We start from the raw sequence: 24250 nt of genomic DNA, 5'->3' as shown, positions 1-24250 counted from the left end.
GGCCTGACCAAGCCATACTGGTTGGGACAGCACAAAAACACACCACTTGCTCCTCTTACTCCTCTCAGACAGGAGCCACCAAACCCTAGCATGACTTTGCACAGTAAAGCCCGGATTGCCTAAGTTGCACCATCACCAAAACAGAGTAAAGAGCTGTAAAATCTGATTTTTTCAACCCCTCTCAACTGTTCTCTCAATTGATGAGATGGGTTTAAAAAAAAAAAAAAAAAAACAAATCCAAGGGAACCGAATTTAAACTAGGCACTCACAGCTACATTCTCAGTGGCTAAGTTACAAAAGAAGAAAGGTAAAAATAAAATCTCAGAAGCGTGAAAGTTGTCACTGGAATATTTTTAGCTGAAATGAGTCACAAAGCCTGAGGAGGACTTCTTTTTGCAGTGCTGTTGGGGGGAAAATAAAGTCACAACACAAAAACAAAGTTAAAAGCTACAGAGAGCTTAAGACACTTGTTGCTTCTGACATGATGCAAAACCAAGTTTTTTACACAGAGGTATCTGAATGTAACGGATTAAACAAAACCCTTTCAATCCAGGAAAGAACAGGCAAGTCACAGGGACAGGAGAAGCCTGTAAGTATTTAACTGTACCTAAAAACAAAAAGGGCATTATGGCAGCTCTCCTAACCAGAGGAGGAATTCAAAGTTGAACATCAGGAAGGGCAACATGAAGTCCAAACGTGACCTAGAAGAAGAGGAAAGTAAAAGTGGGGAAAAAGAGAGAACTTCCACTTGTTGATCATGACTGCAATCCAGGGTTTAACAGGCCTGCAGCATGTCTCCGTGCATCTGCTGTAGGAAGTGACAGAAAAGGTTCACTCAAAACAAGAGCAATTTTGCATAAACCAACAATTATTTCCTAAGATCTGTGTTGCATACACAGCAACCTTGTACAGACCACCCCCAAAAGCCCACCTCTTCTTACCTACTCAGGAAAAAGAGACCATAAAAAAGATTTTCTTTTGACAAAGTTTTTTTTTTTTATGTGAAAGTTTAATATTAAAGTCTATGACAATGGTATAAAGAATTCAGATTAAAGTTTTTTGTTTTTGTTTTTTTTTTTTTACACAGGGCAGAGCATACAGTCACAGAAAGCTCCGCCATCAACTCGACAGGGATAGAAGCACATTCAGGGTTGATTAAAGTGCAGTTTCATGGCAATTCCAACACCTCCGTTTCCTTTTCCTGCATGTGTGCAGTTGTTACCCATGTGTTCGACAGCGCTGGTACCAATCCCCTCCGAAATCAGGTTCTGCCCGAGTGCCAAATCTCTGTGGCTGAGTCCCCTGCTGCTTTTTCCACGGCAGTAAAGATGTGAGAGCCGTACCCAGGACAGTGTGACTGAGGTGGCTTTGTGGGACCATCATGGGAAGAATGAATCATCTGCCTTGGAAATATGTTTGCGATCACTGCTCCAGTCTATTTACACATTCTTGAGACACGCAACTTGTACAAGGGTGTTGATATTTATGTAATTCCATAAACTTAGTGCATTACAGACACAATATGCAGTTGTAGCCACAAAGAGCAGAGCAGTGGGACAGTTTTCAGCTATTTCTCGTTTTCTATACGCCACGGATGAGATGTATGGCACAGGTTAAAAGTTAAGGAATTAAGAGGACAAAATACAGTTAAGCAACAACAAAACAAAAAAAAGCCATGTGAGTCTGTTTGAGGTGGTGGAATTGAAGGCTAGACTCCTACCCAAAAACAAACAACTAAAATCAATCCCTGAGAAGGTAATTAATCTCCAACATTTAACCATGACTAGAAGATGAAGTGCAGCAAAACATTTTGAAGTGGAGGATTTGTAATAGATCATGTTCATGACATGGTTTCCATGTCAGTGTGAAATTAACACCTGCACAAGGACTCAAATGCAGTGTTAAGACTGAACTCGTTTCTAAACCTTGGCTAATTGGTTTGCTTTGTTTTGGTTTGCTTTTTCCCTCACGTTCACAACCGTTTGTGTATGTACAGCCACACAGAAGGATGCAAGATTCATGGAAAGCCACGAGATGATGTACAAACAGCATAACAAACATCAGAACAGTGTGCCAAGGAAGACTTTTCTCCAGACTAAGAAATTCCTCAAGTATATTAAAGAGGGACAAACAAGTAACTCTTAGCAAACTTTTCAAATTTTGGTAAGTTAAACCTAGAGCTCTCAACACCAAGAGCTTGCTTCAAGAGTTAAATCTGCCTGGTAACAACAGGAGTTAAGGCCTGTGATTTAACAGTGGGTACCTGAGGTCAAACATCAATCTAGCAGTGACACAAGCAGTAAAAGTGGTTACTTTTTAATAATTTTTTTTAAAAGAAAGTTCTTGCATCAGTCTGCACCCTCATTTCTATTTCTCTGCTCAACTCAATTAGTTCAGAGAAGGGGAGACTCCTGGCGCAAGCAGTACTTTTAGAGCCAGGTCAGTTGTCTCTTCATTTATACTTGACCAATAACATGAAAAAATGCAGCAGGTACCGCTTCAGAGGAACATTCAGCTAATTTTAGACACTCAGATACTCACAAACACTCTAGGCCAGAATTTCACATAAGGAGGATCCACCCTAGCACTGCTTTGGCTCTGTTGATGGACTGATGCTGCCCACATCAAAGGAAAACACACAGAGCAATGAAGCTCCGAAGCAGGGATCCACACCTACTCTAGGGAAGCTCACCCTGTGTCACTGCTGCTTTCCAGCCATGGGGAAATGCAATTACCCAGCGCAGCTGCTGTTCTCACAAGGAAATGTGAACCTCTGGCAGAACAGAAACATGGTTTTAAGAGTTCTCAGTATACACCTTATTTTGTTAGACCGATGTCTTTCAGAAGTGTCGGGTAGAAAAGCTGAGCTTTTGCTTTATTGTCCAGCACAGATATCTCCTACGGTGCTTCTTCACACTGAATTGCTGGGGTTTCCCACGTCTCCTCATCTGCTGGGTGAGTTATCCGTGCTGGCTGATCTATGGGTGCTTCCTCACCACAGGCTGTTAATTCATCTTTTTCTCCTCCTGCTAACTGAAGGTCAGAGCTACAGGAACGATGAGATCCATCACGTTTGTCTGTCAAAGTCTCTGCTGTAGTTTTGGAGGGCTGGCCAGTCTCTGTTCCAGCTTCGGGTTCTGCTTTTAAGAAGAGTCCAAACACGTCGTTCCGTACGATGTACCGAACACACTGCAGGATAACATTCCTTTCGTGTCGGATGTCCTGGGCCAGCAACTGCAAAGCAACAAAAGACCCAATAACCAGGAGAAAATTAATCTGATTAATAGAAGCAACTCACAGCTAGGTTTCATGGAGTTTTTTCTTTTGCAAGGTGTGTGCAGGAAGGTAAGAGATGCACTGTCAGCAGAAGGCCTGGCACAGCACAAAAGAGGTGAGATGAGGCATCTGGAAAGGAGGCAAGGAGGGAGCTGCCCTTTGGGAAGCAGCAGCAGCTGCTACAGCAGCACAGGTTGATGGTCAAACACCACTTCTGCAATGAGAGGCTCAGAAGGGCCGCTATACTACTTACAAATGTTCCACTGAAACAGATGAAAACCCTGAAATGCCCAAAATGAAGGCGTTTAAGTGCCACTCATGTAGCACTGTTGATGAACTAAGGCAGCTTGAACATGCTGACAAGTCTCAGGTGGCATAGAAAGCCAGTGAATACACCTAACTACTGGGAATTTCCTCCTCAGTTATCTCCCAGAGTAGACCCAGATGATGAAATTCTCCTATTATGGACTACAAGAGACACCCAAACTAAAGAACGCCTTCTAGGCCATGGGCAGCACAGCAGGGTAGCAAGTCTGTGGGCATCTCTTAAGCTTTGCAGGCTATCCTGTATCTGTAATTTAATAGCCCATGCATCTTTTATTAGCTAATACCTGAGTGAAAGATATTTTAAATACACAGAAAGGGCATTTTTCAGCACCTACTAGACTGGGGGGTTTAAATAGCAGCAACTATTTTGGGATATACTCCACCAAGCTAGGTCTAATAGCTTAAACTGGGCTCGTAAAGTCACAGAGAAGCTTGCTGCTGGGAGTTTGTGGTCTACACCAGTCACTTTGCAGTACATATTTCTGTTTAGGTTTATTAAGAGGTGTTGCAAGCAGCTCTCACCAGGTATTACGAGCACTGGCACCTGTAACCAGCTTTCCTAAGCCTCCTGCCTCAAGCAGGAGGTGCACAGCAGGGCAGGGAGGGGGCAGTGTAATGGGATTCTCTCTGCAGGAGGAAATGCTGAGCTCCCCAACAGCCCGATAAAGGCACAGGTGGGACACCACCACACCACCTATTTTTTTTTTTTTTTACTTGCATTGATAGATAACAGCAATGCAATGCAGGCCTTATTGTTCTGGTAGCATTGCTAAACACACATCGTTAGCGTGACTATAATAAACACGCTTAGTAGTGCCCAAACTGACTGTCTAATGAGTGCCAAGACATCTCCACAGCTATTTCCCTACCTTCTACCCCCTCTCCTTTTCTTTTTTTGAAGCATTTCACTGAGGTGACATCTTTTTCTGAGCCATACTACTACTACCCTTTTTGGACACGTTTTCAGCGGTGATTCACTACCAAATTTCAGCCTCGCTTCCTCAAGGTTTTTATGCAGCAGAAGCCTACCTGCAAATCTCAAGCGCCCCTCTGTGATTCACAGCCCCAGCACACATCTCTGAACAACAATTTTAAACATTAGAAAGCCAAAAAAGGGCAATTTTAAAAGTGGGCTACACTGGCAAGCTACAATTCAGACTTCCTTGTTCTGCCAGCATCTCTAATGCCTCTCCCAGCATGCAGGACCTTCATATGACTTTTTTCCAGAATCTTCACTGCTTTGATCACCCACAACTTTGAAGAGCAAGAGATAAAGACAACTGCGTGCTCGGGGAGCTGCACAAAGGGCAAACACTTCCTTTTTCAGTCACTAGCAGCTTTAATTCTTGGCAGCAAATGCAGTATGTGCTAAGAGGACTATCAAGGGATTTCTCCCAGACCTGCAGCTTGGGATGTGCCTTCCCCAGTATCTCTTGCCTCAACATCCTGTGCTGTATCAGAGCCCTGATGTCAGTGGCACCCGGCTTTCTCCTGAGCTCTGCCCAGAGTCTTCCTTTGGCAGGGAAGCTTCATGCTGGCTATTCACAGGATCACAAGCACAGCCTACCTCCTCTTGCCCTCCTGGCCAGTACTGCTTTGAGCACTTACTAAAAGCTTTAGCATGGTTTTTATCTCTAACAAAGAGAGCTAAAGTTCCAAACAGGGTGCTTCACATCATTACTCAGAACTATGACACCTCAGAACTGCCCCCTACAAATATTTTGACCCTCCTGAGACAGCCTGCTCTTCAAGGCACCCGTGCTGTCACTTCCTCAGAGTGGTCTAAACATGCCTACAAGGAAATCCATGCATCTGCAGGCTGCAGCTCTGCAGTTCAAATCACCAACACCCTTAAGAAGATGTCTGACTGCAGCTGAAGAAGCTGTCTCCTCAGTCAGGTGGCTGAAGAGCAAAGCTGGGCACCAAGGGAGAAGGATCAGCACCAATCTGACAGGGTCACACACAAACAAATTACAGAATGTTACCACAGAAAGGGGAGAGGTAGGAAGAAAGGTCTTATTCTTTGTGCAACTCATTTTAGGCACGCAATTAAGTTGTCACCTCTTGCTCAAGGTCAGTCATTACCTGAACACACACCGGGATACTTGTATGTCTGTTCCAGCATCTACACTCGGAGGGAAACACTCCCTTGGCTATTTTAAGCCAATGCCTTTGCTCCAGCTAAGCTAACAAGGTGCTCTAACTTCCTGCAGGGTAGAGAACCACTCACACAGAGCTGCTCTGGTGCAGCAGCCATCGTTTTAGTGCTCACACTTACCATTTCCAGCAGGGTGGGGCGACGCTTTGGAAGGAGAGGTAACGTTTTCTTGGCCCGTTTATCAGGGCCTCTGGGGGAACCCGCGTTTGTATTTGAGGTTCTCAATGTTGTGTCCACAGATTCTGGAGGTTCTTGCTTCAGCTTTGGATTCTGATGAGCTTCAGGAGTTTGAGGCGTGTTTCTGAGCACAGCCTGTTTTTCCTCAGGTTTTGTTGCAATCCTGACAGAGACTTCTAAAAAAAACATAACAAAACCAACACTTATCTCCTAGACTTAGCATGCTTATATCCCCACACACTGGCAGCTCATTAGTACTCCTCTTACTCACATAACCTGATGTAAAAAAACATGCAAGGATTACTTGAAAGAAGGGAGGCTTTTGTTTGGCTTGGATTTTTCTGTTTTGTTTGGTTTTGGTGTTTAAATGCAAAGAATCTTCTCTAAACAGTCACAGAACAGTGAGATACTTTAATACTTCTGTCTTTTTTTCAATATACCAGAAGGGAGGTGTGGTTGACTTTGAGAAGTTGAATGAGATTTTCAGCTCTGCCTCGTGGAAGTACATTGCTTCCTCTTTACAGCATAGCTTGGCAGCTGAGAGAAGTCACTGCACAGGGGAGAAAATGCTCAGGTTCAATTCCCTGCTCAGTGGATGCCCTCTGTAACTCCAGGTAGACCATCTGGGGCAAGAAAGGGATGTTAATTAACTGCAGAACAAGGAGCAGCAGCTCTACCACACGCTGATGTACACACTCAGAGAAGCATGAAATCCAAGCACTACAGAGTGCAGGTCTTACTGCAAAACCCAGAAGCCTTCTGAGGAAAAAACCCTTAAGGGCATGGAAATTAGTTCACTGCAAGTGTGTAACAGCACTTTTTGGCTCTATTCAAACACGATTTGAAGCAAGACTCAAGACAGGCTGCTTTCCTTCCTCCCCAACAGCACACCCCTAGAAGCCTTGGGAAGCTTGATGATACGCACCCTAACCAAAGAAATTTACATCCACCCTTCAACCCAGGTCACAGTGCTGAGAAAAGGCAAACAAAGCAGGGGAAGAAACCCACTCAATCTTCCAGGAAACGCCATATGAGATGTTCTAAAGTATGCTGTAGGGCTAGAAAAAGGCCAGGAATTAAATTGTGGCACAGCCCAAGTGGACAAGGTCGTTGCAGTGCACCAGCTGACTGCACAAGTGCCCCACTCTGTCTGGGTACTTCTCCAAGATGAGGAGTTATTGCTGTACTTGGGAACAAACAACGGCTCACACCATAACGTAACCCATTTAGTGCTCAAACTGGGAGGAAGGAAGAATGGGGAAACAGACTGGGAGGAGGATGACATATGCTTTCACTCCTCCCTGCTTCTTTATGCAGGACTTGTACCAGTACCAGCATGCCACCGAAAGCACGCTGGAGAGATCTCAACACAGACTGCAAAAACATCCCCGAGAATAACCTTTACCAAGCTTATCTCTTCACTTTTATCTGATGATTTTTAAGCTTATACAAGACAGCTCTGAATTACAGCACCACCAGACAGACCCCAAAAAAATCAAGGCAGTTCCATAAGCAGCTGTTTTGGAGATGCAGCCAATGCCACCGAACTGGTATTATTTTGACAGCTTGGCTGATGTTCACAAGCTGCATTTTACCCTGCAACACCTATGCTTTATCAACAAGTTTTGAGTACTCAGTGCTTGCAGTTTACACTAGCACTGTGAAGGAAAAGAGAGCAGAGTATGAGCGTATACACACCTTCAGGCTCACTCTCAGAGGCACTGCCGTAGTTGGCTGACAACGAACTCAGGGCTGAAGTGACCTGCTTGGGAACAACTGTCATCCCCAGCTTCCCATCTTCAGCTGCTTCTTCATCCTTGTCAGACTCTGCGGGGGAAGAGAAGCCAAGATGATTTTTTCCAAGTTCTCCTGTATGAACAGCCACCTTAACTGATCATGACAGACTGATAGGCACCATTGCTCAACACCATGGATTGATAAAGAACATACCTGCCTACTCTCTACAGATATTCTGTGGAAAAGTTTCCTCACCACTGATTTACAGTTAGCAAAGCTATGGAAGCAAGGTGAAGTTCAAATTCCCTGAACAACAGCTTGGGTTTTCTTCACATATTAAACATAATTACAGGTTTTATTATAAAGCTCAGGGGAAAAAAAGAGAGGATTTCATAATATGTTTTGAAGTCTCGCTGGATTTAGTCCTGTGGAGGCAGGGGTGGGGATTCAGAAAGCCAATAATTTCACAACAACAGTTAGCCTCATGCAAAGCACAAGCAACAAAAATTCTTGGACAGTAAAAGAGATCATAAGGGACATTTTAGGGCCTACGCCACAAATTAAACAAATATGGTTTCAGCAGGACTTCAGGCTGATACTTAAATCCCCACAGAGCATTATGGATATGCATGAGTAAGTGAGGTACTGCAGCCTTACTGTAATATTACTGCTCCAAAAAAAGAATACCAGGAAGGCAAAAAAGAGGCAAGAAGCACAAAAGTGATGAAATGGCTACTAGGAAAAGCCTGGTTGCAGTCTTATTTTCACAAGGAAGTTGTGCCCTCTCCTGCCCCCCATCTGTTTAAGCTTGAATATCACACCCCACAGGAAAGCTGCCCAATACTTTGTAAGCAGATATGCTGTAATAAACACTTTTGAGATCTTTATTTTTAAATCACAAGTGTTTGGCTATTTTCTTCTAATATATCAACAATTGTCAACTTGATTTATTAGAGCTCATGTTGTATGCTAGAATAACTTCAGATAAATACACAGGTCTTTATCTAAAGCTACTTATCTGCCTCATTTTACTCCTTACGTTTTCTGAGAGGTTGATTATCTTTAGTTTAGTAGTCACATCAACTCCCAAACACACTGGAAGTTCAGGGAAACGCAGTGCATTTTCCTACCAGAACATACTGCATTCACATAAATTTAAGCAATTGTAAAGCTCTGACATTTACTCCAAATTATGTTGATTCATAGCTGCTCTTTACTTCTATCGCATTCAAACTGAAGTGCACGCTGGGGTCAGATGCCTTTTTACACTAAGCTTAAAAACCATCTAGCCACATGAAATGAAAAATGAATTAATGAATAAGTTAATGAATATGCAAAAATCAGTTTGTAGAAACTGTTAAAAGTGACAAACTTCTTTGCTTCTTGGCTAATTAGGAAGACACTTACTGCAGTACATTCTCTATTTGACAGTACCACCCTTGGAAGATGCGTTATGAACTACTGACTAGAATTGACTGTTCCGGGTCAGTTTTAGACCTGACAGGCTGATCTTACCTTATTTCTGTTTATAAATCAGGAGAAAAGTGTCCTTTTCTTCATCTCATTCAATTTCCTTAGCTTTGAAGGAACCGGCTAAGGAATAGAACTTCAGTGAAGGCATTATGCAAAAAAGGCATTGCCTCTAGAGAAAGGGCTGCTGCTGTTTGAAAGCTCTAAATACTCCAACAAAATGCTTCTATACAGCAAAATCATGGCTTTCAGTGGTATGATTTTAAAAGAAAATGTTTGTTCTACTTAACTGTATAAAAATTCAACTGCTTTTAATAACATGTGATAACACATTCCTTTTCTACCTATTATTCAGAAGTTACCAGCTGTACTTGGTATAATTCAAATTTCTATCATTAAGCAAAACACAGATGCTGGGGAGAAATGCAGTTCTATTTGATCACCCCTCTTTTCCCAACTAGCTGAGATTAGTGGAATAAACACATCACACAGGGATGCTGAGCTCTTGTTCCCACTAATTGGAGATTGTTTTCCAGAGGAGAAACTCAGCATCCAAAGTCTTTCCAGGGGATGCACTCTAGCCCTATTGCTAAAAATAGAGTACAAGCCAGCTTACTTGCCATATTCTAAGAGCACTACATCATCGCTGACTATATTATAAATAGTTGAATCAGTGGAGTTTATATTGCTGCCAGCACAGGGAAAACAAAACATGCTCACGAAAAACCTAAGCAGCAATACTTCAGAAAATATACACATATGGAAAATATCAAGAACAAGCTAGATAACTTAGCAAAAACTGAAATTAAGGGGAAAATGCTTGCATTTTAATGTCATTTTTAAATGATTTAACTCATAGAAGGCAAGACATTGTTTTCATGCTCTCAGTGTTAAAGGACACAAAGGGATATTAAATAGTCTTTAAAAATGATTGTTGTCACGCTGCTTGACGGTTCCAAAACGCCCTGGCTAGCAGGCCAAACTTCCAGTACCTTAATTCAGATGCTATTGTTTCTCCCCTACCATTGTGCCTAGCTCATGAGACTCCTCTTCACCCCCAAAACATAGGCAGCTAGTCTCCCAGTCAGTCTCCACCTTCCTGAACACCACAGCAAAAAAAAATTGTATCTTCCTAAGAAATCTAGCTCAGACCAAGGACAAGCACCAAACCACCAAGTGTACAGACATTTCTGTACATTGTCTTCGACACTGTTCCATTTACTGATGCCAATCCCTATGGTCTCCTTCCCAAAATTACTGATATCAATTCCCTAAGGCTCAAATCATTTTCCCTTTGCTGCCCTTCTTTTAGTGTTTTGAACAAAAAAGGATTCCTTATCTTTGGAGGTGATGGATAGAATAAGATTATGGTCAAGTATTTGTTTAACAAAAATAGAATTGAGGTGCTCCCTTAAGAGCACAGAAACCCTCTTCATTTTGATAGCTAAATATTGATTTAAAGCTAGTAACATATTTGGAAATGTGAAGCCAAGATAAATATCCAGCGTGGATATTTTTCATATTCAAGACACTCCTACTTCCCGTCTCCCCTCTTCAAATTAAGATGTTTCTGATAAAAGAAATCTGATGCTTCAAGCAAAAACACTTCAGAATAACTTGCTAGATTTTCCCTGTGTTTATATGATTAACTTGGCTTGCAAGCAATCTTATGAAGAAGTTCTTAATGCTGTCAGCATCTTAAACATTGTGTCAGCTTTTCTAAATCAGAACTTTTCACCTTCTTCATTGACTTTGGATTTTAGGTTCTTCACCAACTAGGCCTGTAACAGGAAAGTAGGGTAGAAGCTGCCTGAACTGCAAGATTTACCCCATTTCCTTTAGATAAAGCACAGACCCACTCCACAACATTCACTGAATTTTCTTAGAAGACCACGTCCTGAATCAGGATACATCTGTACAGAAGTCTCCAGATAAAAGGAAGTTCTAAACCCAACCTTCACACACTGGGATGTTGGCCTACATTCAAAGTTATAAATTTTTGACCCTGCTGACCCTAGAATTATTTTAGCCACAAAACTGGACTTTTTTGTTAATAACAATGAGAAGTATGACAACAGGCTCTGTTGTATTATTGTCCAAGCATACTGGAAAGCCTTTCATTAGTCTTCTACTAAAAGAATTTATAATAAACATGCCCAATTAGCCCTCTTTCCATCAAGGACTAAGTTTGCGTGGTGTGTTTATTATTTTTTAAATCCCCAGTTCTCCCCAGAAGCTGCTAGCTGCACAAGAGGTTAGTAATAACTTAAGCAGTGCTACATGAAGTTTTTCATCTTACCAACATCGCTGTTTGCCAGAAGACTGAGAGGGTCCACGTCCTTCATGCATGGCTGAGCCTCCAAAACAGGCTGCTTTTCCTGTTCTTTCTCACACGTGCTGTTCTCCGGTCCATTAGCTTCGTTTTGATTTCTTTGTGATGGTACCTTATCATCACCACCATTTTTCTTAAATTTCTTCCAGAACTGGCGCTTCTGTTTCCTCCTCTGCCTTCCTTGCTGCCCAGGCCTCTCATCTTCAGCTTTCCACATCCCCTTCATCTTGCTGGAAGAGAGAAAGGAAGTTCACAGAAATGACAACCTGACCACACACGCAGTCACAAACCATCTCACTGCCAGGATGTGACCAAGCTGGAACCTTAGTGAAGAGTTTGAAGTTGATGAATTTTATCTTTTAACAAAGGCAAAGGGCTAAGCAAGCTCCTTGATCACCTACCATGTGAAGACAGTGTTTTCATTTCAAATTACAAAATCAATAAACATTCACTGCACTTAAGCAATGAAGTCACTGAAAACAGGCAGAGCATATGTGGAATTAGAAAGTAGGCATCTACTGTTAGCATACTTCCAGTTCTGAAGTCTTTTTCCAGTTACAGCTCAGTGAAGAATTAATTTCAGTGACTGCCTACCCTTGCATCTAGCTACCAGGCCATTCATCTCTAGTAGAAAAGGAAGGAAAGCTTCCATCAGGACAGCAGGGTTTAAAGCAAACTGCAGAACTATAGGATGAGAACAGCATGCTAATTCCACTTGTCTTCTAAACATGTTTGTAGGAAGACAAACCTGGACAGAATAACTCAATCTACAGACAGAATAGGTGTTAAACAACAGAAAAGCAAATACAGAAATGAAAATGTAAGCCTCCAGAAGGTACTTATTTTCAAGTAACAGAAACAGCCACAACAGACAGGTCTGACAACCTTGACTGAGTCCCATGGTCGATTTGGCTCAGCACTCTCTCCCTCAGTCTCACCAACAGCATAGCAGAGATCCTGTTAGCTAGGACCTGTTGAGTTACCCTAGTCAACTGCGTAACACCATGCCTGGTCAAGAGCTTCTTCCTAACACTTCTCCCTGGTTCTTGAGCCATTTATCTTAAAGGACAGCCCCAAAGGTACATTTTCAACCTGGCACCTTGTCACTGATAAGCAACCAGCAGAAGATCTGGTTTTTGTGCTCTTCCTTCCCTCACAAGCAGTCACATTTCTCATCTTTTTCCAGCGTTCAGAAGCTAACTGCTTAGGGACCCTCTCCAACCAGAGATGCTCACAAGACACTGATAGTTTCGTGTCGTGCTGTGGGGTGCTGTGTAAAGCTTTCTATTTCCCAAAGACTTGCAGAAAAGTGCTAAATGTTGTGAAAAAGAATGTCCTCCAGTTTTCATTCTGATGAATAAGATGGCCATTTGACAACTACTCTCCCTGGAGTTAGAAGAAACACTAACTTTTCTATTTACCTCTTCACACCTATGCAAGTTTTCTTTTGTGATACCCTTCTAGGCTACCCACCTCCATTTGCACAGAAGCATTTCCATTTGTAACTCATGTTTCCCTCTTCTACACCTTTCCAGTTGTAAGCTCTTCTTGAAAGGAGAACAGGACCAGGTTTAGCATTCAAAATTGCTTTATATCATGACAAAACACTCAGTTCTCCAGTCATTTTTGACTGTCTAGCACTGATTTCTCAGCCATCATTGTTAACATCACCCACCTTAGCTCTACTGTGATTCAAGAGAAGCCACCTTCTTCCTGTGCATCAGTCTCTCATCCACGACATCAGGCTGATGTTATCTCCCATAACTCACCTCTGTTTAAGACCAAACTGCGTTCTTGAATTGTACAACAGGGCTCCATGTTCAGGATATTGTTATAAAACAGATGCTACTGAGCACGTATAGGCTCAATTAGACATTCCATCCTTGGCCAAGGGTTAAAAAATACCTTGGATTTCCCTGGGGCCCCAAACACCCAGGAGGAAGCCCCAAGGTCACAAATATCCCAACAAACCTCAGCCTGGCGTCTGCCTTCCTCTACTGCAAGCTGTACTCGTCACTTCCCATTCAAAGAGGTGGAAGAGCCACGCTCTATTAATTAGCTGTTGCGAGACACCACACAGACTGCCAGAGTGGTCCTTCTGCATCTCTAATCTCACACGCAGGGATGCTGAGAATTAGCAGTTGTAAAGCACTTCAGAGAACCACAAATGGAAAGTGCTGCAGAAGTGTTAAGTATCTAATCCTTTCTAAATCTTCCTTAGCTATTTGCTTTAATAGTACAGCTTGCAGAGAACAAGCTCTATTCTATTTTTGCCTCGTGCATCAGTAAGTTTGCCAGATAAGCACCAATTCCAGAATCTTTCCTGTTGATACACCAAGCAGAAACGACAGGTTTTTGGACAGCAGCTGAAGCAGACAGGGCTAGCAGTTCAGGGGAAAAAAAAATACCAAGTTAGTTTCTAAAATCAACCAGAGGTAAAAAGTCACAAAGTGGAAGCAAACAGCAACCTCTGGTTTTTAGGGCTTTTTTCTTCCCTAACAATTCTCCAGCTATAAAGTTCCTGACACATCTAATAGATAAGCATGGAATTTCTGACTGACATTTAACACTACATATGGTCTCTGACTCACAGTTCACCAGAAGAGCTACAAGAGTTACCGAATAAACCTGTAGACACCACACAGTTTATTACTCTGACAAGCAAAACTCATCCCTGCTTAGAAGAATCTCCAAACATAATTCCACATTTGTAGCTTTGGTCCCTCCCGCACCTTTTTAATCTTTTGAAGGAAGAAAAAGATGTTATTTCAGTCTTTTATAAGCCTTTCCTTCATAAGAGGCAACTGTGCACTATTGCCTTTAACAAATTATACTAGCCTCACACAAACCCTATCCTGCACTAGTTCACCTTATTTAAAATAGTGAAAGTTCTTTTTTTTTTTTTCCAAGGAGATGAAAAAGTCAAATGTAATTTAGCAAAAGTCCCTTCGAAGTAGGTCCACTCCTGCCTTCTGGCCCAGTCATTCCAGTATAAACAAGTAAACCAACAATCCACCACTCCTAGGTTATCTAAAAGTCTTCCCACAGGCCCTAAAGCAGAGCTAATGGAGCTGTTTCCATATAACACTGACACTGTGGAGAGTAGAAAATGAAGCAATAATAAAGTGAAAAGTAATTCACAGTATCAGGGAGACAAAAATCCAAGAGGACCAAGGACTGGGCCCGTAACAAAGGTAGCAAGTAGATAATGAAGATGGAGGGTAAAAAAAAGCAACAAAAGCACTGCTTAAGCTATGCAAACAGTTAATTCTTCCTCTGCTCTTCACTTGAAGTTTGATTTATCATCTGAAAGTAGAGCGCTAAGAAGCTAAATCCACTCCTAAAGTCTCCCTGGGCCATTTTCAGGCATAAGAGGATTAGACCACTAGATTCATTACGTTCCATCCCCATTATTTCTTTCTAAGAAACCAAGGTTAGGGTGATCTAACAAATGGCTGCTAGAATGGGCTTTTCTCAAACAAGCCGGAGTGCAGAATTCAGCAAGAACATCAGGTTTCTAGACCAATTATTGTTTAATTTCACTGAAGTGGACTGCGAAGCACTGTAAACAAAAGGAACACTACATCTGCAATTTGTCAAGTGGCCTGTCCCCTGCTAAAGTCAGCGAGATGGTGCGAACAGTGAATGCATTGAGTACTTGGACACCACAGTAAGAGAGCGTACCTTCCTCTTCATGAGCTCAGAAGTAACAGCTTTGTTTTGAAATGCTTACCCAAACTGTGGGGTAGTCAGAACTTCTCCCCTTTCTTCCTTCTCCATCTGCATCACCTTCTTCTTCTCGATGTTCGCTAACGTAGGAAAATTTCTAGGAGAAAAAAAAAAACATTCGTTCTTCAGATGTTCACCATAGCTGGTCAATTCACCCTTTATCAAACCAACATCCTCTAGAAGCATAAGAGATTTTTAAGGTGTTTCATGGAAAGGCAGCAGCCCGCTTCTTCCTTTAAAAGGCATGGCAAGGAAAAGAAGCCTGAGTAATTACGCTTACTTACATCAATACCAAGAAATCCCATAAATTGGCATTGTTAGATTTACATAAACAGACAAGCTACAGACACAGTACAGTCATGCTTCTGGTCCCTCAACCTGTTCCTATGCACAACAGGGCATGATTTAGTCCTGCAATTTCAGTTTATGGTGCTTTAATTGGAGTATTTGAGGGATCCTGGGGTATAACATTCCTTTAGCAAAAGGACAGCCAGACTCTTCTGCAGAAAAAGTTTGCAAGAACAGCTTCTGGGTGAAAACAATTCCCTTAATAGGATAGCTAAGGAAAAAACCTACACGCTTCCTCACTATGGGGCTTGCATACTGACCTCTATTACACCAATATTACTGCCCCTTTTTCTTCCAGTTTCAAGAATTGCTAAGTCATGCAGACAAAGAAAACAAACCTACTGTTATAATCATCTCACAAACCACCCCTCTCTTCCCACTCCCCACCCCCCTCACCATTCCTCCCTGCGGATGAACACCACACTGGTCCTAACATGCAAGGCCTCCTGTAAATTGCTGTCAGAGCCTTAACTGGCTGCTCTGTAAACACCAGTTAGCTAAATCCCTGTGCTTTGAGATAAAGGTAGGAAATGGGAAGCACCCCCACCCATCTCTGGAGAACACCACAGAGCATCAATATTTGATAAGTCTATTAAGTTTAGTGATATTCCATTTTCAAACAGCTCCTTACTATAAGCGTAGCTATCAAAAAGGACACCTAGCTTTAATTATTGAATCTTATCACATGCATCTCCTCCGTTTTACAGCAAGAACATTCAGCTTCACACTGATGGAAGACAGCTTCAACCACATACCAAGAGAAAAAGATGAAAAGTATTTTCTAAGACACACCTAAGCAGAACTTGTCTCGTTCAAGAGGATTTGAGTATGGGCTGTCAAAGTCTATTTTCATTGGATTTCTCCCAGAAATCCACCACACAGCTCAAATGAGCACAGGGACATGTCTCTTCTGTTCTTCCCCATTAGCTACATTCCTTCATCCACATTATAAAACTCCCAGCAAACAGCAGGTGTGGAATGAATTATTTAATCTTGAGAGTTTTACATTCAAAGACCCCTGTGTTTGGCAGCTCTCCACAGTTTTAGGATAAAACTGAAGATGCTTTCCTTCACATGAGTAAGGCCCACAGGAAAAGTGCTCTTTAAATGAGTTAACTATGCCCAGAAGAACCCCAAGCTTGTCTTAGGCGCATTTTTATTCTTTTAAGAGGACATATGGGAAGACCCTTAATTCTGGAGGAACAAAGTGTCTTCCAAGTGCTCCTGCAGTTATGCTGATTAACGACATATTCAGACACGCTCTCAAAACGTGGTTTGAGACACAACTGCCTCCCACTCTCATTCCTCTGAGTTACCACTCCCTCTACTGAGCCACCATAAAGGACTCCGTGAATGCTTTTAGTTCAAGATTCAGTGCCAAGACAGACAAACTTCCCTCAGAAAGCCTCTTCAGTTGACAGACAGGAGCTAACAGCTGTAGAAAGCTCAAATTTGAAGGCTCAGTGTTCCTGCAAAAGTACATCTGATAGCACCTGTACTGATTATCTTCTCCAACTTGGACTGAGAGGTTCAACAGCATTTTACTCATTATCTTTACCTCACTTTGTTATTGCATGTGCAAGCACATCGCAGCAGCTAGATCTATCCAAGGAGGCAGCAAGATCCACGTCATCCCAAAGTGGAGGCTGATGCCTGGTCTTGAGGTACAACTACATCATGGAGCCCCATGGTTTACAAAAAAATCAACAAGAACAGCTAGTAAATACTCAAGATAGGCCAGAAAGATTTTTTTGACAGAGTTCTTATTCAGGCAGGCTAAATTTACAAAGACTGCTCCTGAACGATGTGTGACAAGGGCCCATGCTCAGTGCCTCCAGATAAAGGGCTACATAACAGTATCTGATGAGCTGACCCAGGTTTATATCCTTCTCTGAAGGTATGCCCTCCTCCCCCTGTAAGATGTGGTTCCTAAAATGTTAGCTACAGGCACCACTGAAAGAGAAGTAACCCAGCACCCAGGTCCTGTAAACAGCTTGTCACAGCTTGACTACAGAAAGCCTCATCAGTCAACACAAAGGCTTTACAAATCCCGGTGACTTCTTGTAAGAGGGAGTTAAACCAGGCCCTGATGGACAGACAGTTTTGACAGAAGTCAGTACTGCCCAAGGCAGCAGCCGCATTTCGTAACAGCTGCAGGTTCCACCCAAAGATGCTTCTATAACCACGTGGAAGTTTTTCAGCAGAAGGTGTCAAGGTAACACTAGAAAACTCAAAGGCTAAGACTATATCTGCACCAACAAAATGATATGCAGGTAAAGGACACTCTAACCTTCCAGAGACAGGATATGGTAATACAGAAGTGTAACTAACCCAGTGTGCCTTAACAAATGATGATTTTTCAGTAAATGAATCACATATGACATTGGCTACTGCACTCATAGCCCAGCATACTCCATCTTGTCCACATAAACTAGCTCTAAGGAAGCACTGGTCAGAAAAAAGCTTTGCCAATGCCTAGCTGAAAACAGACCTGAGCTGTTTCTACAGCACTTTGCACTGAATTTGAGGAATTCAAACTGAGTTTGAGGAAGCTGATGAAATCCCCTTCCAAGACTCCCAGGCGTTTTATCAGGCAGTGCATCTCCAGGGTGATTTCACCATGAGGCAGTTTTATTACTGGTGCACAGCAGCAATCCCAAGTACTTCTCCCATCCACATCCACCTTAATCTAACAACGCATCCAATCCACTTGGCTTTGTCTTTAGCTTTATCAGACCCTAATAATTCATTTTCCTTATTATGTATTTAACTACTATGAAAGCACCACCAGGGAGGATGCCAAGCTGTTCTAGAACTATCATTATTCAGCTAGAGGATCACAAATTAATAAGAAGTGGTTTGGCTGACAGCACCAGCCCTCCTTCATTAAGCACATGCTCAGCCTATCAGATAAATTGCAGGCTTGGACTGCTGTATTTCCTGAACTGGACCAAAACCCAGCAGATTATAAGAAGCAAGGCAGGCAGGCAGAATTTAGAAGCAATACACAAGATAAAGTCATCCGGTGCTATATTAGAACCTAAAAAAGAAATATATTTAATCATTTGCTTCAGCATCAGAGCAGCTTTGTCATGTTTTCTGATAATCTTTCTAACCAGTTCTTCCTGAGAAAACAGCTGGCCTACCAGGACTCAGATTTCACTTGGAAAGAATGGAAGACAGCAATGCCACATTCTGACACACTAAGGAAATGCACTGCTGGTAATCCCCCCCAAGCTTGCATTTAAAAGTGCTGAAGACAGCACATTTCCCAGCAGTTACAGCAGACAGGACAAATCAGAACAAGAAAAGCAATTGTAATCACCGAAGCCAATGTCCGACTCCACAACCAGTTGTCTGCAAAACAGAAAAACCATTAGATCCTGCACAATTTTGTCTCTATCGCTGCCCATTTAACTTCAGATTGCCTGCCTTATCAGGTTCAGTAGGCCAAAAGCCATTAAAAAAAAAAAAAACTTTCAGGTAGAGACACAAAGACTGAATCAGCAACCAGGGCATCCTATAGAAAGAGTGGGAAGGAGCATTCTGACCTGGCATGCTTAGTGCAGAGATACTCACTCATTACCAGCTTGCCCCTCTCCCTTTCCTCATCATGAGTAATGCTGCACTGTAAACACAGCCTCTTTCCAATAGATGTTAGCAAGAGACAACTGAGCAGCACAGCAGCTGATTAAAGAGAAAATCTCAACTCTAAGTAATTTATGAGAGCTGAAAGAACAAGCAAGACAGAAATGTTAGGGATGCAACATGGAAATAAGTACATTGGATCTTTTTAGGTCATCAGTAGTTTGTTTCTAACTAGCTTGTGATGATTTATTCTTAGCTCTGACTAGAGCTTTTATAAAGAAAAAGGATTTCTCCTTTGACCACAAGCCAAAGCTGCCTACTAGTTCAGACTCCCTCTGGCACCCCCCTTTTCTTTACCATGCAGTGTTTACTGCCAGTCAACAGCAGGTCTTCAGTGCGAAGTTGCTGCTTTGCTGGAGACCCAATTAATGCCTCACAAAAGCTTCCTTCGTTTTTAAAAGAGAAAGTTGGGACAGCTTCCTCGCTGTGCAAAGAGTAACACAAGCCACCCAGGCAGTCATTCCACACACATCCCTTACAGCAAAGGAGCCTGCACAGCAGCAGAAGTACCGAATTAAGCCGCCGCACTGCTCCATCTAGTGGCCGCGGTTCGGAAGGCTCCCATCACACGCTGCCTTTTTCCTTGGTCATGACTACACTTAGGCATTTCCATTTGTTTTACCGTCCCACACAGAACGAAAAGCTCGCAACCTTGTACCACAGCCAAATCATACTCATCTGTATGAAAGAACAGTATCTACCAGAGTCTCTTGAAAGTCAACAGAAATATTCTCAGGCAGAGCATCATCCTTAGTTAACCATGGCCTTGAGTCACAGCACCCAATCCCCAAGCGGACAGGACATAAAACATGATCATACATTCAATTCCTGCTTCCCTACTGTCCTGGTACACAGTAGGGTGTGCACTCACACACCTTGAACACCATTTCAAAACTTACACCTTAGCACCATCCACTTTCCTACAACATCCCAGAACACATTTTTCAATTTACAAAAGTGTGTAAGTTGAAAAGAGACCCTGCATGTAAATATGCACTTTTCCCCTGAGGCCCACACTTCGTTTTTTAACAGTAGCTCTTAAGACAGAAGTCTAAGGACATTGTAAGAAATAAAGTCTTATTGGGATAACTAAAACAAAGACTGTCAGGGGGAGGGACATTTAGAACCAAAGGCACTAAAAAAAAAAAAAAAAAATACAGCCCATCCCTATTCTTTTGTTTTTGGTTTTTTTTTTAAGTACTTTTTTTGAGAAAAAGAAACCTTGGAATAAGAACTAACCCAACACCAAACCTGTACTTGCCCAGACCACAAGCAACTCCAGAATAGTTAACTAAGGCATTTTAAACACAGAAGAAATTTTTGTTTCCTGATCAACAAAAGCTGTTAAACAGATACCAAGCAATTCTCTTCATTTGAGAGAGGAAAATCACACAGGTGGTTGTTATTCTCTTTTAAAGAGACCACCAGTACAATGCCAAAGCTGATCATCAGTAAACTTGATGTGATTTATGTCACTTCCCACTGTGCATACAAGACTCTTGGCCATGGAAGCAAACTCACAAGACTGGATTCCAAGTCAGAGACAGAAGTGAGGAAAACCTGCATCATCTTTCATCAGCTGAAGATCAGACTTTTTCAGAGTAAAAGAGATGAAAAAAGCCACTGTAATAAGGTCTTTGAAAGTACAAAGATTTTTTTTTTTTTAACACTTAGTGCTGCTAAATAAAAGTTACACCACTCACATCACAGAATGTGAAATGAGAAGTAGCACTTCCATGTGAACTTAACCTGGTATCCCAGCTACAACGCGAGTCAGACTGCTTGAGGTATCATTCATGGATTCTTTTTTCCCCATGAGAAGTGTCAAGCAATGCAGGAATGTCTTGAAAGTTAGAACTCCCTAACAGAATCTACCGAAATGACTCCAACTGTGAAAGTTTGCACACAGGAGAAAATGTTACCAGTGCAGTCAGTACAAGAGCTGCAGATTTCTCAGCTATTAACACGCACACACAACACTCTTCTGACATAAATGTCTCTGATCAGGAAAGGAATGGATCATCCACCTAACCTGGGGCACCCAAATCAAACATTTGGGGAACCTCAGTGCCTGCCTGGCTTTCTACTACCTCCACTCAACCCATCCTGATGTGGTACCTCAGGAGTTCTGCAGAGCCAAACAAAGCTGCCTACTGTCCTTCTGGTGCCATCCAGTTACCACTCATGCTACATACATAAAACATGTTCACAGGTCACGATACTCACTTTTTTCTTTCTTCTCTCCATTTAGCAATCTCTTCCGGACTATCTAATTTTATTCTTTTAGCACCAGGTCCATGTACCTACAGAAGAATTTCACAGGTCTTTTAAGGGGGACAAGAAGAAAAAAAAGCACCCAAAAAAAAACAAGAACACAACAATTATATCAGCATCATATTGCTTTCATCTCCAGTAGTGCTGAGGCTCCAGGCAGCAATCACAGACGGAATCCATTAGAAAACAAAAGTATTGGATATTCTCATTTGTAAGATCCCTATAACAGATTCAACTCAGAGGTGCTACATTGTTATTCCAGACAGTGACAAAGCCCCAGAAGAACGAGAAGGGCAGATGGGAAGAGTGTACAGATCTGTATTTTAGGGCCAGCCGGGATACCTACGTTCTTCCAGTGAATCTGAACCAACTTCTCGTGGGCATTGAAATTGCAGCCTTCTTCTGTGCACTGCAAGATAAAGGGAAGAGGTGAACTTAAGATACCAGAACACTTTATGCAAGCAAATCAGAGCAAGCATTTAGGCAAAGGTCAGATGATTGCACAGCTAATTGCACAGAGCATAAGCCACAACTCCAACGGACATGACTAAAACCAGTTAGCAGTGTCAGTATACTTGTAACTTCCACGTGGTTTTTGAATAGCCAATGAAGCCAACATGCCTGGTTACTGGAGAAAATACAAAGTTAAAATAAGAGAAAGATTTGCAAGGCTGTCAAATTTCTAATTTTATTACTTCTTTGCAATAAAGGAACTCATTTTTAAAGTGCTTCTCCTGTACAGCATTTTCACACAGGTTTTTAACATGCTACACTGATATCACTGAAGTAATTCATAGCACTGAGAGGAATTAGCAGTGACTCATGAGAATGACATTAAAGTGAGTTTAGCAATAAAACCAAACTGAGAGCTCCCCCATGACAGGGATCACAAAAAGTCCTGGTATGAGACTTTTTCTAGCTCAGGAGTCTTTGCTAAGTCTCCCATTCAAAGCACGGCTGCAGCTATCTACTTAGGCATGAAATCAAAAATCAAAGTGTAAAGAAAACAAGCCAAGCTCATCAACCTGTGTATGTTGTGAAATATGTTCATCATACTTCTCCTGGTTTTTATAGCCACGGTCACAGGTATCGCAGTAGTGGGAGAAAACTGGCTCCTTTTTCTTTTTATTCTGGGAAGATAACATATCAGGACAGTAGTCAGAAGACAGTAAGACATTTTAATTAAAAATTATTTACATATTTCACATGTAATCATTCAAACATGCTTCAGAGCATCTAAAACAACACAAGGCAAAGTTCAAGTCTCTTATCTTCCAAACAAAACACACTGCACTCAGTCCTTTCCACCACCTTCACCAACTTCCTTTCAGTTATCACTTATGCAAACATATAAGGCAGACACAGATTCATCAGCAGCTGAAAGGAGGACAGGGTATAGCCCAAGTCTCCTGGCCATCTAGTCAGTCCATGGCTGTTCTCACATGACAGGCAAGAAGAGCTCAGGTGGCAGCAGAGATCCTTCCCTCTCCCACCACACACAGCAGTGGGACCAGGCTGAAAACACAGGGGACGAGTAATGTAATTTATACAACTGAACATCACCACAGTAAGAGCTTTTATGGACTCTACCTGTTTTAGAATGTTACAGATATGCCATTCCTTCACTGGGCTCAGGATTTGCAAGCTGATTCATGGAATGGGTTGGAAAAGGCCTTAAAGCCCACCCAGTTCCAGCCCCCTGCCATGGGCAGGGACACCTCCCACCAGCCCAGGTTGCCCAAAGCCCCATCCAGCCTGGCCTTGAGCACCTCCAGGGATGGGGCAGCCACAGCTGCTCTGGGCAGCCTGTGCCAGGGCCTCACCACCCTCACAGTGGTGAATTTCATCCTACCTTCATTTAGCTTCCCTTTGCCCTGTCACTACACTCCCAAAAAAGTCTCTGAACAAGCCTAACTCCTGCAGCCTGTTTTTAAAAGAGACATGCTTCAGTGCCTTGATCAACCTCATCCCCTCCTCTGGGTTCACTCCAGCACATTCATGTCCTTCTTTCGCTGAGGGTCCTTGAGCTGAACACAGTGCTCCAGGTGGAGTCTCATGAGAGCAGAGTAAACATGGAGAACTGCCTCCTGCAACCTACTTTCCATGCTTCTTTGGTGATAGTGTATTGAAAAGAAGGCACACGTGCCCACGAAGACAAGCCCCACGTGGCTGCCACCACCACCAGATTCACACAACAGCAAAGATGAGAAGCGACCCCTGGAGGAGGTCACACAGCCCAACCCACCGCCCATCCTTACCTTCTGCTTGGCATTGCCACCCGAAGACCGCTTACAGAACGCGGGCGCTTGCTCTCCTTGCCAGTCGTGAGGAAAACTACCATTCCCACCTTAAAAAAAGGAAGGAGAAAAGGGGGAGGCGTCAGGCACAGCCGGCAAAACCCACGTGCACCTCAACTGAGGGCCTGGAACGGGGAGGGACCGAGGTGAGGCCGCGGCTCTGGCTCCCCCCCACCGCCCTCAACGCCCCCTCACCAGCATGCGGCCCCCGTGGGGGCTCCCGGTAGGCGGGCGGGTACCACGGCGGCGGCGGGGCGTATCCATCGTGCGGCGGCGGCCAGAAGGCGGGCTCCCAGGGGGGAGGCGGCGGGCAGAAGAGCGGCGTGCGGAGGGGCGGTGGGTACCAGCCGAAGGGGCCCACCTCGGCCAGGCCGGGCCCGAAGCCGCCTCCCCCGCCGCCAGCAGCAGCAGCGCCGCCCGCCTGCATCGTCCCCACGCGCCGCCGGCTTCCGCTCTGCGCGTCACTTCCGGCGCGCG

At 43.1% G+C, this 24250-nt stretch overlaps 1 protein-coding gene across 1 annotated transcript; it reads right to left on the bottom strand.

The window, feature by feature from the left end:
* Positions 1–1029: 1029 nt before the first annotated feature.
* NUFIP1 (nuclear FMR1 interacting protein 1) lies at positions 1030–24228 on the bottom strand. Its single transcript, XM_084512099.1, has 10 exons — positions 23969–24228; positions 23735–23823; positions 22502–22606; positions 21823–21885; positions 21429–21505; positions 15211–15303; positions 11445–11707; positions 7637–7765; positions 5882–6114; positions 1030–3234 (listed from the first exon to the last, which is right to left on the bottom strand). Exons 1-10 carry the CDS (start codon positions 24198–24200, stop codon positions 2899–2901), a joined length of 1620 nt encoding a protein of 539 aa, XP_084368225.1. The 5' UTR covers positions 24201–24228; the 3' UTR covers positions 1030–2898.
* Between the last annotated feature and the right edge of the window lie 22 nt (positions 24229–24250).

Source organism: Aythya ferina, assembly GCF_964211825.1.
Source record: "Aythya ferina genome assembly, chromosome: 1".
Lineage (NCBI taxonomy): Eukaryota > Metazoa > Chordata > Aves > Anseriformes > Anatidae > Aythya > Aythya ferina.
The sequence above is the reverse complement of the archived record's forward strand: the minus strand, read 5'-3'. Positions and strand labels throughout refer to the sequence as shown.